The 15,007-nt window shown below is 45.2% G+C and overlaps 1 protein-coding gene across 1 annotated transcript; it reads left to right on the top strand.

Moving 5' to 3' along the window:
• Window positions 1-90: 90 nt before the first annotated feature.
• LOC147243698 (rhotekin-like) lies at window positions 91-14,968 on the top strand. The gene is made up of 12 exons (XM_086187556.1): window positions 91-176; window positions 1,699-1,898; window positions 4,213-4,259; window positions 4,344-4,397; window positions 4,507-4,624; window positions 4,782-5,119; window positions 5,195-5,301; window positions 5,394-5,522; window positions 6,543-6,708; window positions 9,385-9,483; window positions 11,207-11,294; window positions 13,433-14,968. Exons 1-12 carry the CDS (start codon window positions 159-161, stop codon window positions 13,437-13,439), a joined length of 1,371 nt encoding a protein of 456 aa, XP_086043682.1. The 5' UTR covers window positions 91-158; the 3' UTR covers window positions 13,440-14,968.
• Window positions 14,969-15,007: the final 39 nt, after the last annotated feature.

The following is a 15,007-nucleotide window of genomic DNA, read 5'->3' as shown; positions in this document are numbered from 1 at the left end:
TGTTAGATCAAGTGTGTGATGCCTCTAATCCGTCATTCTGCAGCCTCTAGTAATTAGGATTAAGACGGTTTTGAGCTGTGTTGAGTAACAAACTGCTCCGGTGGCTCATTGGAGCGACGGACCAGAGACCAGCTGAGACCTCACTGAACACCGGGACCATGAGCGACCCGACCCAGGTGAGAAACCAGATCCTCGTGAGGTACCAGGCCCAGGGGAGAGACAGGAGGAAACTTACTGAATTTATCACTGGTGGTCATCATGCAATCAGGTTTTTAATGCATTTGTGATTTTTTTTTTTGTTTTTTTTATTGGCAAAGTTTTGGAGGTTTTATCTTCTAAAGTAAATTTTGAAAAGATAAGATAAGAATGAAATCTGGAAGATGGAGCTGCTTGACACTTTGGTTGCTGATGTCTGATTTTTTTTTTTCCAGCTGATTTGGATGGTGTTTATCAGGGTAAAGACCAGTTTGTGTGCGAGTTCCATTTTACACATGCATGTTAACATGTTCTCTCAAATCACATTTATTGTTCTCCATTGATGACAAGCAGGGAAGAGAAGTGAGTGAAACTGGGCCGTACCCTTTTGAGCGATGCCGATACGTTAACAAAGACCAGGACTTGCTGGTTTTACCATGCAACCCAACTGGAATCCAAACTGTGTTTTGTTTGAAAAACCAGTTGTAGATCAGAAACGATTCTGTGTTCCAGTGAGCATCTTCAACAATGCGGCCTGGAAAGAAAAGAATTTAATAAATCACAGATAGTTGACGTTGCTGAGTGAGAAGTGAAGCGGGTGTTGCGTAATCTTCCGGATCTGATGGGAACAAACCTCAGCATTCCAACAATACTTAGACTGGTGAAAAGAGTGAATTATGCAACAACCCTCTTATCCCTGTAAGGCTACGGCTGGGGGACCTCACAAGAGCCTGTTGTGTTGTTGTTTCGGGTGTTGTCACCCGCTGACACCAGAAACAACAACGCAACAGTCACGGTGAGGCCCATTCAAGTAAATCATCACGACGTCTCTGCCTAAAGAGACATTCCGGGTAAATGAAACACTCGTGGCGACTTTACAGCGTCTCGAGGGAGAACTTCAGGAATGCTGTCACTAGAGTGTCCATGTGGTGCAATCACGAGGCGAACAGCTCTGAGTGGATCATCACTTCCATCAGCTGCTCTGGAAACTGTCATTGCCCCTTCAAGGTCACTCTTCTGTTGAACTACTTGGTTAAAATGAGTCAGTGATTGTTTTATGATGGAGTGTTTATGATGCCGGGGCTTGACTGCAGGACTCTGCTCAGGATTGTTGTGATGGCGGTGAACGCCGTCACCTCATGGGTTCAAGGCTCTTATGTAACAGGTCTGAGTTGGTGAACTTGAAGCCTGCAGCCGCTAAGAGTCACATGTGAACTGCGTGAGACTCTGAATAGCACCTGATGCCCTTTATCTTTCTTTCTGTAGATCAGTGATCAGTAGGCCAGGAACTCCACACACGGGTCACAATATCATATTGTCCTTAAACGATACAATAAATATTGAGATAATTTCCTGAATATTTCAAAATACAGCTGAAACTACAACCCATTGTGAACCACCTGATATTCTAAAATATATATATGGAAAGCTTTTATGTCTTTTTATTCAAACGAATCTATTGAATATTTTGAGTCCGCCCCCCCCCCCCCCCCCCCCCAACAGGATGAGGAGGTGCTGCAGCAGATCGAGAGGGAGGTGCGGATGCGTGAGGGGGCCAGTAAGCTCCTGGCTGCTTGTTCCCAGAGGGATCAGGCCCTGGAGGCCTCCAAGAGCCTGCTGACCTGTAACACGCGTATTCTGGCCCTGCTCAGTCAACTCCAGAGGATGAGGAGAGCTCAGGTCCTCCAAAGAGCGGGACGCAGGTGAGGTTGAGTGTAACGTCAGATTACTGTGTGCAGAGACGCTGAAGAAGAACGAGCTCGGTGAGAGAGGATGCCAGTGAGGTGATTGCGGACTGCAATACCTCTTAGAGACACTAGAGGTCAGATATGTTTACATTCCAAACCTCCCATCCATGCATTATCTGCACTGCTGAAGGGTACTTCAACATGGTCACCGGGGGAAGTGGACTTCGAACCAGCGACCCTTCAGTTGCTAGATGGCCACTCTACCTCTGAGCCATGTCAACCCTCATTCCAAACCTGTTTATTTATAGTTTGGCTGCTTTAATCTCGTGCGTCCTGCCTCAAGTCGAATTACCACGAACTGGAGAAGGTTCACGTGACGCTGGCAATGACGCACAAGTTCACCCCTGGAAACACGAATTCCTTTGGCACAGGTGCTGGCCCTGCAATTAAGAGCCAAGGGCCACACCCCCCACACCAACCTGGTTTCACATTTGATTGTGGTTGAACGTCTTCAGATTAAAAAAAGATATTTGACCTCTTCTTTTTGGATTCTGACTCAGTCAACGCCTTGATCCATGACACAGGGCGGCAGCACTCGCGCCTCCTCAGCTCAGCCGGCTACCTGTCAAGGAGCGAACAGTGGGATTTTCCCGTGCACTGCGTCCAGAGTATAAGGGATGGAATTTTGTACTATTGTAGGTAGAAGGGAGAGAGATAGAAACAAAACAAGACGGCCTAGGTATCTTCTCAAGGGGCGTGGCTTAGCACAAGCAGGTCACCTCTCATTTACCATCATCATAAGTCATGTCACAACACTTCATCCCGTGATTAGGAACATGGGCGGCACTAATGCTGAGCTCATTATTCCAGATATCTGAGGAAATCAAACGCACCAGAGACGCGAGGGTGTTTGTCCTGAGCGCGCGTGCTGAGATTCCTTATCGTGGCTTGAAGGAGGGCGAACAGCAGCCGGATCAACACAGGCCGCTGCTTCACTCATGACCAGGCGACGTGACTTTGCTCAGAGCCTGAAACCTGTTTGTTCCTGTCTGTGGCTGCAGCTGCTTGCTCTCCATAAGCATGAATGTTTTGAACCTGCAACATTGCTGCTTGCGGCGGTACTCATGTCTATAAAACACAGGTATGCAACGTAACATGCATCCAGTATGTACCCGCAGCGCGTCCATGCAGGTGATGGTTTATTTGAACTCCTCTCTACCCCCTGTGGCCGCAGGCTAAGTCGTAAGAAGTAAAGTGTCGGCAGTACACGTCCAACATGTCAACAGACATTTTCAATTAACATATATGTGAGGTCTGGCTATGAGCCAAGACCGAGGTGATGAATTTCGTGTCAGTATTCATCAAAAGTTATCGTAACGAGCCCACGTCTGAGGTCTCCTGCTCATTACACGGTGCTCAACAGTAGCTTTTTCATTATGAGACGGAATTCCCGACTCGTGCTCTTGCTAACACACGCGTATTCTTCATATGAATGAGTTAATGGTGGATGGAGGGATGCAGTAGATCCATGGTAATGAGCTCGGAGTGATGGAGAAACAGTGAGTCTTGATGAGATCGTGGGAGGGACTCTTCAGATGTGTCGCCTGAGTTTGATTTTTATGCTTCCACGCCAGCAAACGTCGAAGGCCAGAGACCGGAGGCCCTCATTTATCAAACGAAGGACGGAACATGCTGGAGTGTGATACTCAAATGAACGGCTGCGTTTGTCATTGGCAGATGTGTCTTACACTATGGTCGCTGAGGCACGCCTGGATTCCTGCGTCCTGCGTGATCCTCATCGTGAGATTTCCACGCTCAGACCTGCGTTGGTTTCCGGGCGTGAATGGTGAACGAGGGCCGTGTTTCTGGGCTGTCAATTTGTTATCGTTGACGTGATGTCTCAGAAACGCCTTGAGGGAATTTCTTGAAATTTGGCTTGAACGTCCACATGGACTAAAGGATGAAATGAAAAGATTTTGGAGGTCAAAGGTCAAACTAATTTAACACGCATGCGATATACCCGATGTTCCACCCTTACTAGTATCTCTGGAACGCCTTGAGTTAAGTTTTTCAAATGTCCCACTTAGGCTAAAAGATGAGCTGGAAAAATGTTGCAGGTCAAAGGTCACTGTCACCCACATGAACACAACGTCTTCAGGAATTTCCCCAAATTTGCCACAAAAATCCACCGCTACTTGAACATGACCTGAAAATATTTGGTAGTCAAAGGTCAAAAGTCACTGTCAGTTCTGGTCGTTAACGCTGTACTGCTGTGGGTTGAAGTCGTGTTTCTGTTCTTTTACTATACCCTGTACTGTGTTTACTGCAGGCCGTCTGAAGATGCAGTCCCATGCACAGGAAAAGTAGCTCTCTCAGGTGAGCGCTGACACGCCGCAGCCCTGATTCCCGACATCTGAAAATGGTTAACACAGTTGTAACTTTGTGGCTTTTACCTGATAGACCTGAGAATTCCTCTCATGTGGAAAGACTCGGAGTACTTCAAAAACAAAGGAGGTGAGTCTTAATCGGGATGATGAGAGGGCCTGCTGTCTTAGACTTGTCCAGGTGGATCTGTTTCCAGGGCAAAGACACGTTTATGACGCTTGCTTCTCTGTGCTTGCAGAGCTGCATCGCTGCGCCGTGTTCTGCCTGCTTCAGTGTGGCACACAGATACGCGACACTGACCTGGTGATGGTCGACAGGACTTTAACTGACATTTGTTTTGAAGACACCATTTTATTGTACGTTTGACAGCTTTTTAAAGGCGCATCTCTCCCACTGTGAAGACATTAAAGAGCAAGTATTTGTGTGTGTGCGCGCGCGTGTGTGTGTGTGTGTGTGTGTGTGTGTGTGTGTGTGTGTGTGTGTGTGTGTGTGTGTGTGTGTGTGTGTGGGCAGCAATGATGTAGGCCCGGGGTTTCAGCTTCAAGTGGAGCTGTACAGCAGCTGTGTGGTGGATGAGTTCTCCGCGGGGGCTCTAGGACCCAGGAGAGTGAGCCGTCTCGGGGGATCTTTGGGATGTTCTTCTGGGAAAAAGATCCGTGCTGCGTTTGAGTCTGCAGCTGTTTGTGGATCGATGTCCAGCGGGGGAGATGTGAGACCTGTGAGTGTGTCACCCCCGGCTTCCCCCGATAACAAAAAGGGGCCAAAGTTCAACCTGTTGGCTCACACAACTCTGAGAATCGAACACATTCAGGATGGTTTTAAGACCCATGATCTCTCTCTAGCAGCAACAGGTGAGCTCTGCTTCTTCTCTCCTTTCCTGTCCTCTCCTCCCTGGAATCAGCACTTCCTCTGTTGTTCTATCCTAGAGGAGAGTCCATTCTGGTTGCCTCTCTATGGAAACATGTGCTGTCGCTTGGTTGCTCAGCCTCTGTGCATGGCCGAGCCAGTCATCAGTGGACAGCTCAAGGTTAAGGTGAATAGATTTTCATCTATTATTCTTCATCGGAGTTCTTTTATCATCGCATTATCATTCGCAGCGTGGCTTCACTCCCTGCTCTCATTCAGTTTGAAGAGGACCTCAATTGCTGGGAGGACGTCTACGGTGTCCTCAGAGGACAGAGTCTCGTCTGCTATCAGAGTCAAGACCACCTGGAGTCTGAGGACAAGCCCTTACTTGTAATCCCTATCAAAAAGGTCAGTTCCAAGTGAGTGTGGTCTCATTAATTCAGTTTTCAGGGATTACAATAATGAGGCGGCGCCACTGGAGGGCAGCAGTGAGTTGATTTCTTAGGAGATGAAACCAACCGTGATGACTGAGATCCCAGCGATGAAAGTCCACACCTTGACTTGAAACTTTAGTCTAAACAGTGTCCCAGCTCTTGTCTGTCAGATGTATTTGTCTTTTTAATAGCATCATACACTCAATCTCAGATTAATTTCAGTCACATCCTGTTTAAATATATTCATTCAAAAATGGATTTAATCCCAAACTAAATTGGACCTTTTTGCATTTGAGAAATTCTGTCCCACAACAATCTTGCTGAGGCACAACTTGGTAGACAAGAGTCAAGATACGGTAGCCAGGAGTATTTTTGTCCTGGGCTGGGACAAAATATCAACGCTGAAATATACTGAGGTACTTTCTCAGTCATAATACAATGTGGGTACACTAATATCAATAAAATCCGTATGAAATATCAATATTCAAACATCTTTTGACACATGTAGCGTGTGTGTTTGATAAGGAAGTCAGGCTTTTTAGCAGTTTTTTTCTTCAGTTACACAAATATTATGACGTTTAACAGATTCATTGAATGCAGGATGAGTATTGCTGAATGACTCCATTTTGATTCTATCTCGTATCGTGAGTTGCTCCGTGGGTCCAATCTCGAGTATTTCCTCATATACTACTACTCACAAAGGGGTTTCCTCTGTTACACCCAGGAGATATTTTGCACTTCTTACTCTACTACTCTGATGTGAGAGGTATTGTTAGTCTCACATGGGAAGTACAAATATTACTGTAGCGTAGTAGAAATTCAGGCATCTGTACTTTACCTAATTTACTGACCGATCTTTACTTTTACTCTTCACATCTTAACACAAGTATCTGTACTTTGTACTTCTTATATTTAGACTACTTCAGTGATTCAGCTGCAGTATCACCGCCTGTATTCAAGTCCATCCTGATGATGAGTGTGTTTGATCCGTCAGGACACGATAGTCTGCATGTCGGAGGCCGACGCGGTCCACAGCCAGACCGTGTGCATCAGTACACAGAGGGAGGGAGAGGAGGATGTAACAGCCACCCTTGTGACTCACACAGCTGATGACTCACGGCGCTGGATCCAGGCCCTCTGGCACCACATCTACAATATGGGTGTGAACGGCATGTTCAATATATTATTTTTCTTTTTAATTTTGCAACACCCTGACACCTCTGATCACTCCAAAATATCTGGCCGAGTGTCTCATCACATGTCAGCAAGTTTCGGTTAGATTAGGTCGGCAGACGAGTTGCCAACAGCCTCAGGAGAAGGCAGAGTCCAGAGGTCATGAACTGGTGATATCACTATAAATGTTAGTGCCTCCATCAAGGAGGTTATGACCTCTGTTGTGTCTGACAGAAGCAATTTTTGACAATTTTGGCAAACTCTTGTTGGAGGGGTGTAGGACGGGCCAAGAGGATCCTGTTGCATTTTCGGACAGATAAGTCATAGCACCACCTAGTGGTGACACCCAATTACGCAATTTTTATACATTGGTTTCCTGTTTCTTGTGGGTTGACCAGATCTTTCTCATATTTGCTCAAACAACACAAAATGATGAATTGTGTTACTGTGCTCGGAGGTTTTCTTGATGCTGGATCCCAACCTGAAGACCTCTAAGGGCTGGATTCAAGTCACAGTGCCATCTAGTGGTTACAGAAAGTAAACCTGACGTTACAAATGTGTGATTACCTCAGAATGAATTCGTGTCGTCTTCACGTGATGTACAGCAACTTCATGTATAGTTAAGCGTGTGTCATGTAGCGCCGCCTAGTGAGTGCGGGAAGTGAAGTTTGCTCCACAGTGCAACAATCGTCCGTTCCTCAGAGCTAAATCCAAACACGTCCCTCCCACTCGATGGGACCGTAGCGCACTGCGATGTCCGAGGGACTTTTCACGTGGAAGGACATCGAATCAAAAACATTCATGAACTCTTGGTCCATTCTTGGGACATGTGGGTGTGAACCTTACGATGTTAGGGTTGAGGTCACAGTCACATCATAATTTGGTTGTGATTAAATCTTTTGAAGGCAACTCACGATGAACACACTGTGTGTTCTCCAATATGAACCATGGGTTCTAGAGTCATTAAAGCCATTATCAGTGGAATCACGGTTAATGACTATTCCACTGCTGGTGCCAGTCAGACTTGTCAGCATGCTCCAGCTGCATGTCTGCACCGTGGTGACCTCCGCCTGCGTGTTTCCTGCGTAGCTGTCAGTGAGCCTATTGTAACTGTGTTTAGAAGTTGACACTCCTGACACAACCTCTGCTGAGCCTCATTGACTTTGAAACGGTCAGGAGGCGTGTTTATCAGGTTTTGTGTCTTGTAAAGGGGCAAAAAATACTGAGTGAAACCTGCGCAATGACTGCTGTTATATTTTTTTAACACGGGCACGTCAACGCTGTGAATAAAGTCATTAACCTAGATATGGAGCATTCCTCTGCTAACGTGCGCCTTTCGGTTACTATGATAATCTCTTTTTGCCTTGTTGTCTCTGAGTGAGTTAAGCAGGATGTGAAATAAATCTTGAATAATGGAACATCAATAGGAGGGCGCAAGTGTGCAATTATTTGATGCTGGACAGAACAGGCTTGATATTTTGGGACATGCTGTCACACCATCCATCCATCCATCGTCATCTTCCGCTTATTCCTTACTAGTAAGGGTCGCGGGGGGGCTGGAGCCTATCCCAGCGTCAACGGGCGAGAGGCGGGGTTCACCCTGGACAGGTCGCCAGTCCATCGCAGGGCCGACATAGAGAGACGAACAACCATTCACACTCACATTCATACCTACGGTCAATTTAGAGTATCAATCAGCCTAGTCCCCAAATTGCATGTTTTTGGACTGTGGGAGGAAGCCGGAGTACCAGAGAGAACCCACGCAGGCACAGGGAGAACATGGAGACTCACACAGAAAGATCCCGTGCTGGAGCCGGGACTCAAACCCGGAACCTTCTTGCTGTGAGGCAACAGTGCTGACCACTGCACCACCGTGCAGCCCTGCTGTCACACCAGTATTCTATAAATAGACGCGCCACTCCTGATGTTACCAAACACGCACTTAAAATTAAATTAGCTTAATCCAATTATTAGTTTACCGGCATCTTTGTTCCGAGCTACGACTGCTTGAGGTGGCTTTTTTTGTTGTTGTTGATAAAAACATTTGTGTGGAGGAGACGACGGTCTCTGAAAACAAAAGACTAGGAGGACATGTCACTCGTTAATCCCACACATAAAGACATTGACTTTATATACATCTTTAAATACACTTAAGAAGAAAAGTCCAACAACAACAACAGAAAAGTTACTTGTGTGCTCACGATGTTTCCAGTGTGGAGGACAATCTCCTCGTTCTTAGCAGTTTTACCTGTGATTTTGTAGAGGAAAACAAACCACAGCATGATACTCAGGTAACTGAGTGTGACTCAGTCTTTATTTGATTTAGTTTAATCTCTAAATTGTGGACAAGAACGATGAAAGGTCGTCCTGGACTCTGCTTTTGTTCTGGCTGACGGCCGTTGTGCTGAAAGCTGAGCTGCTGTGGTAGGAAATTGTTCCATAGAAGCAACCGAAAAGAACCATCCTCCAACATGAGAGGTGAACTCTTTGCGCCGCGGCTGAGGCATCATCTCTTTAGGTTGACAGCGTGTATTGTGAGCTCTGCCAGCTTGCCAACATCACGATAATATGACAGCTGAACTGCACAGTGACAGCGGCTGATAGGAAATCATTGCCGATAAAAGCTCTGACATTTATTTTCCTGCTCTGTTCGCTTGCTGCAGGTCAGTGGAAGCAGTGCTGTGAAGACTTCATGAAGATTGAAATGCACAACGCCAAGAAATCCATCATGGTGAAGCAGGGCTCACTATACCATGAAATAGGTAGAGGAGCACGCAGAGACAGCGGGAGGCAAACCAGGGGGCACCCATCAGTTCCCACCGTCTCATGATCCCCGAATCAATACACCACATGATGGGAACATGTACAGACACACACATAGACAGACATGTACATGGACACACACACAGACACACGTATGGACACACATACATGGACACACGTATGGACACACATACATGGACACATACATGGACACACGTATGGACACATACATGGACACCGGCATGGACACATGCATTGACACATACATGGACACATACATGGACACACATGCATGGACACACGTATGGACACACATACATGGACACATACATGGACACCGGCACTGGAATGCTACGTTCAACTGGTTTGAACAAAAATTGCTATCCAGAACAGAGCCCACAGTTCATCTGCTCACTTTCATCGCCTGCTAGTTTGCTAATTTCCAGATTTCTACCAAAGTGCTCGTTGAAATCTGTCCACACAAGAAGGGCCGGCCTCACTCAACTATGGTGACGAGATGAACTCTTGGTCGGAGATCCTGGGTCCTGAAGATGAAGTTTGATCAAATTCCTTGCGCTCATGTGACATTTCTTGAATTTATCTTGAGTGTTTTCTGGATCTGCCTGCCAGAAGACCTATTTTCTATAAAGTGGTCGATATGTCTGAAAAATGTCAACATATTTTAATGACATTTTTGATGGGTATGAATGAACGTATTCAGCTCTTGACATGGCATGAGCCCTGCTCGTCATCAGTGATCTGGAAGACTTATTTTGCCGGAAAGGAAGAAAATGTTCGAGCAGATTTTGAAGATGCACAATTCCTATTCTGCAGCTGCATTTCCTCCTGGGTGGAGGGCTGCGTGCTCTGCCTGCCGTCCATGTTTTCTCCACCAACTCCTGTGGGAAATATCTTGAGCTCTTAAATGTTGACTGGGTTTGTAGCAGTTTGGCACAGGGAGGCAAACATTGGTTGATATGTATGGCAGCTTTTCAGTCCAAAACCGTGCAGCTGAAATAAGTTAGAGTGACTCCAAATGCTGCGAGTGAGAGAAGTCAAAGGTGAAAGATGCAAGGTGACAAGAAACTGCAGAGTTCATGATGTGAATATACAGTAGAAACAGCGAAAAGAGCTGTTTTACTTTAGGTTTTATAACACTACAAGTTGATTGTGTATAATTTGGAAATGAAGGAAAACATCTATCAAAAACCTCCCATGAAAACATTCCCACGGATGCTTCATCACTGGCCTTTTATCACAGAATTATGGTTGCATGTTCAGCTTTCACTTGGGTTTCATCCGCAGACAGAATAACACAAGCAAGCGGACAAACCGGTTTCAGGAAATACTTTGACGAAAAGAAATAAATGATTTATACTAACAGTGACTGACGGCAACAAGTCAGTCAATGAGAAGTGAAATGGAGATTATCTTCACCGCCTGCCAACAAAAACCATTCTGATCCCAATAAAACCAGCAGCAGCACTGGGGAATCTTTGTGTGTGTGGACAAAATATTCCGTTTTTAATCAGTCAATCTGACAGCAGGGTGTAAAAACAAGTCAGGAAAGGAAACAAGCAGGATTTTGCTCTTAATTGCTTTGTGAAACTTGGTCAAAACCTTTCCAGTCACGTCGGGAGATGGGAAATGTTTGAGTCTGATAATGATACTGCTTTTTATTAACACCTTCGTTTTGTTTTTGTTCTTCCTCCTGTTGCTTAGTCACACCCTGCTCCACCAGCGAAGGTCCACTGGCTCCAGATTTGTCTGTCGAGATCCGCACTTTACTGTCCTCCTACTACAAAGAGAGGTAGGCCCCTGTGTCTCCGCTGGATTCACGTATCTACAGTCTTAGTCGTGGACAAGAGGGAACCTTCAAGTTACCATGATTAGAGTCAAGCAAGTCACAAGTCATACGGAACTCTGATCGGTTCTCGATGGGTAGGAAGATCTAGATTTTTATCTGGTGCCATCTTAACTTGTGAATCTCCCTTTGAGATGCGCTTGAATGCACCATAAAATAGATGGTTAAAGCCATGCAAATTGGCAGCGTTTTTGAGATGCACTCAAATGCACCATGAAATGGATGGTTAAAGCGCCGTAGATTGCCGAGTTTTTTTCAGTGGAGAAGGAAAGACTGCACCTACCGTGAAGTATTTGCGACTAGAAGGTAAAAGGGAATCTAAAATGATGCCACAAATGAATGTGTGGCAAACACCACAAGTCCAGGAGTCACGCCACGTGAGTTCCGAGTCAAAGTGGAGTCTTTAATCAAAAGCGCTCGCAGGGTCCTGCAGCTCAGTGGGGGTTAGTTCAGGGTTAGGAGGGTCCAGCATTTGCGTTCCCTTGTCATATTAAATACAAAATGTTCATACTCAAGACTCACATCCTCATATGTTTGTTGTGACAGGCTAACAAGGCAAGCATTGTGGTTCTATACTAAACAGGGCTACGTGCTATTGACTCTGAGGCATTGAAATTAGCATACCAACTGAATTGTTCGGATGACAGCAACAAAAAGTGTTGAGTGGGAAACAAAATACTGCCCACGTAGGCTGAGATAACATTTATCTTTTTTGCCGTGCCTATTCTTAGAGAGAAATACGTCAACAGAGATGATGGATATAGGAGGGACACGCCTGAATCTTTCTGAGCATTCGTAAGAAATGCATGACATTTCAAACATTTTATTGAAATGAGTTTGTGACATTACAGTGCAATTAACCTGGGAGGTTCTTTTGAATGCAGCTCAGGCTTAATTAACAAGTTGTTATTATAAATTGGTGGTGAATTTTGAGTTTGAAAAAGTTTCAAGGCATTCCTCTATGTAGGTCAATGCAGTGTCACGACTGCATGAGACACAGAGCCGCTAAGCAAGATGAATTCCTCTAACACCCAACCACATAATAGCCCTATTATACGGCAAACCTGGGAACCTTGATGTATTACAATAGCAAATAGTCCACGTGTCTGGTTTAAGGCAGCTCATAATGAACGCCCCTACACATATTGTTCAGGAGGATCATGGTGTGTGTGCAGAGAAAGGGCAAAGATTGGTCAAAAAGATGTCCAGTAGAACTGGTTATACTGGAGACATTCGACGGGTGATAAAGAAGAATCTAAGAAGATGACGGGGTTGAGTTTTTACGATGCGGGTTCGTCTCACTTTGAGCGCTCCTCACGTCTCTCTTTGTCTGTGTATGACAACAGTTGGATGAGGTTGCTGAAATCAACCAGCCCTTCTGAGATTATTTCCATCTGTAAGACACAGCATCCACAGTACGTGTCACGTTCAACATTGCGGGAACAGACATCTGGGAAGAAGTGATGGGTTTCATCAAACCGCCATCATCCTGTGACATCAGTGCGATCTTTGATAGCTGTGGTAAAAGCAGTGTGGAGGGCGGTGACAGCGTTTCTGTCGTATGATCGGCTGCTACCTGTTTTACCGACTCAGCTCCGACTGAATGACATTACAGCCTCGCTGCTTGAACTTGTGGTCAAGTTGGCCACTCGTAGAGGAAGACATCAACAAGATTTCATTCCTCTGTGTATGTTGTCGACAGCAGAGCTCGGACCCCTCATCGTGTGTGTTAGAAGTGTTGCAAGACAGCCATGATAATTCCGTTCTATGATTAGCAATCGTGAGTGTTCTGATAAATGTGACCCAGTTACATCCTCTTACCAATGCCGTCCAGGTAAAAACCACAGCGCTCTCTACAAAGCCCGTGGTACAGAAGCTCTGGCACTTTGTTCTTGACAGGAATGTTGAAAATGGCCGAGTTCATGTCACAGAAATGAAGTTTCTACATCGGTATTCCTGTGCCTTTGAGTTCATTACAGAACAGAATGAGATTCCAAATTTAAAACAGATTGAACTGAAAAACTGCCGAGAACAAGCACTTTTTTAAAAAACTGTGTTCTTGTGTTGTTGTGTTTTCCACGCAGTTATTGACGATCCAGTAGAACTGGAGGAGTGAGAGATGCTTCGTATTCCTTGTGGTTAACAAGCCTCAGCATGGAAACCGACCTGGACATGATGAATGTGCCATTTCAAACTCCACTGAAGAATCTTCCAAGTTTAGCGTAACGCCATTTATTTGTCGTTCTTTTACCTCTGCAGCATGAATCATCGCTGCCAGCGAGTCAAAAAATAGTAGACAATTTTCTAAACGGAAAAGAAACTCACTGTACCAGCAGCGGCGTGTTCAGAGGGGCTGCGAAAGAATCCCAGCCATAAGATTGGAGTTATTCCCTCTCTTTGATTGCATTTATTATTGTCTTATTTTGTGGCCAAAAATTAATCAAATCAAGGGAAAACGTTGCGTGACATGGCCTCAAATTAATCATGACGCGGCCACGCATTAGAAAAAGTGTGGGAACAAGTTAGAGCTCGTGTTTTCCCTCTCTTTCCTGCTCTGCTGGGTCAATTGTCAAGTGTTAATCAATGTTTTGGCCGAGTGTGTTTTTATGATGGAAAAAAGCAAAAGCAAATAAATGTCATCAATTGATGTGTGTGTGTGTGTGTGTGTGTGTGTGTGTGAGAGAGAGAGAGACAGAGAGAGACAGACAGACAACAATGATCTGAATTTTTTTTGAGTCTTTTTTACTTGATAAGTAGAACTATAAATCCTCCTCATCGGCACCAGGAACTGATGCGGATGTGGTTGTGTTTTTCTTGTGTTTGATCATAAAGTGACGCATTACAGAATGCGGAGGGGAATGTGAGCGAAGAAACAACCTGGACGTCGTTACTGCCTGAGCCTCTTGTAGCTGCAGCCAGATAATTCATGCAAACATCTGCTGAGAAACTCTTATTAGTTCCTGCACAGATTCTCTCTCTCGTAATCGTTTAAAGGTGTTTGAGGATGTGCATTTTGATTACACAAACATGGAATTGCAGTTACTGGCACATAATGATGATCATTATCAATTTGCTTGCAATTAATTCTTCAAAGAACTTTGAACTGTTGGCAGTGTACATGCTTGTGTCACACCTAAATTCCAACACAATAACAAAACCTCAGATCAGGCAAACAAACAATCAAGCGTCTTCAGTACAGGCTGCCACCCCTGTAGTAAACACTGGCTTTGAATTCATCTGGCGTGACTCATCCCGCGTTCATCGACTCCATGAAGAACAGCAGAGAAGCCCAGGACTTCCATATTACACAACGCTGTTATTTTGTTCTCGATATTCAGTACGTGTGTCTCTTTGATTCATCATCTCCACGGTCTGAGCCTGTAACTCAGATCTGGCAGTGAAAAATTGCGTGACCTTGAAGTTAAAAGACAATAATTAACCTGTCTTTCCTGAATGTAGCTTCAGGTTCCGTGGAATGTTGTGGTTATTAAAAGAGGAATTTCAGTGCAGTAGAAGTTGCTCTTCAGTGTGAGGCTGGATTCAGATGAAAGTGTGTGCTGGGGAGGTGGCGTGACCTGCAGTTTGTACAGCTTCCAACTTGTTCTCCTAAGTTCGGGCCACACAAGCGTGGGGACAACCTTTTATCATGTGGTCAAAAA

Source organism: Aulostomus chinensis, chromosome 19 (genome assembly GCF_037954235.1).
Source record: "Aulostomus chinensis isolate RoL2024-O1b breed Wild chromosome 19, RoL_Achi_v1.0, whole genome shotgun sequence".
Taxonomy (NCBI): domain Eukaryota; kingdom Metazoa; phylum Chordata; class Actinopteri; order Syngnathiformes; family Aulostomidae; genus Aulostomus; species Aulostomus chinensis.
The sequence above is the reverse complement of the archived record's forward strand: the minus strand, read 5'-3'. Positions and strand labels throughout refer to the sequence as shown.

Bases quoted from the DNA above. Each gene is read 5' to 3' on its own strand.
- LOC147243698 (XM_086187556.1), top strand. The intron at 1,899-4,212 runs GTGAGGTTGAGT...TGTTTACTGCAG, and splicing joins CTCCAAAGAGCGGGACGCAG to GCCGTCTGAAGATGCAGTCC. The intron at 6,709-9,384 runs GTGTGAACGGCA...CGCTTGCTGCAG, and splicing joins GCACCACATCTACAATATGG to GTCAGTGGAAGCAGTGCTGT.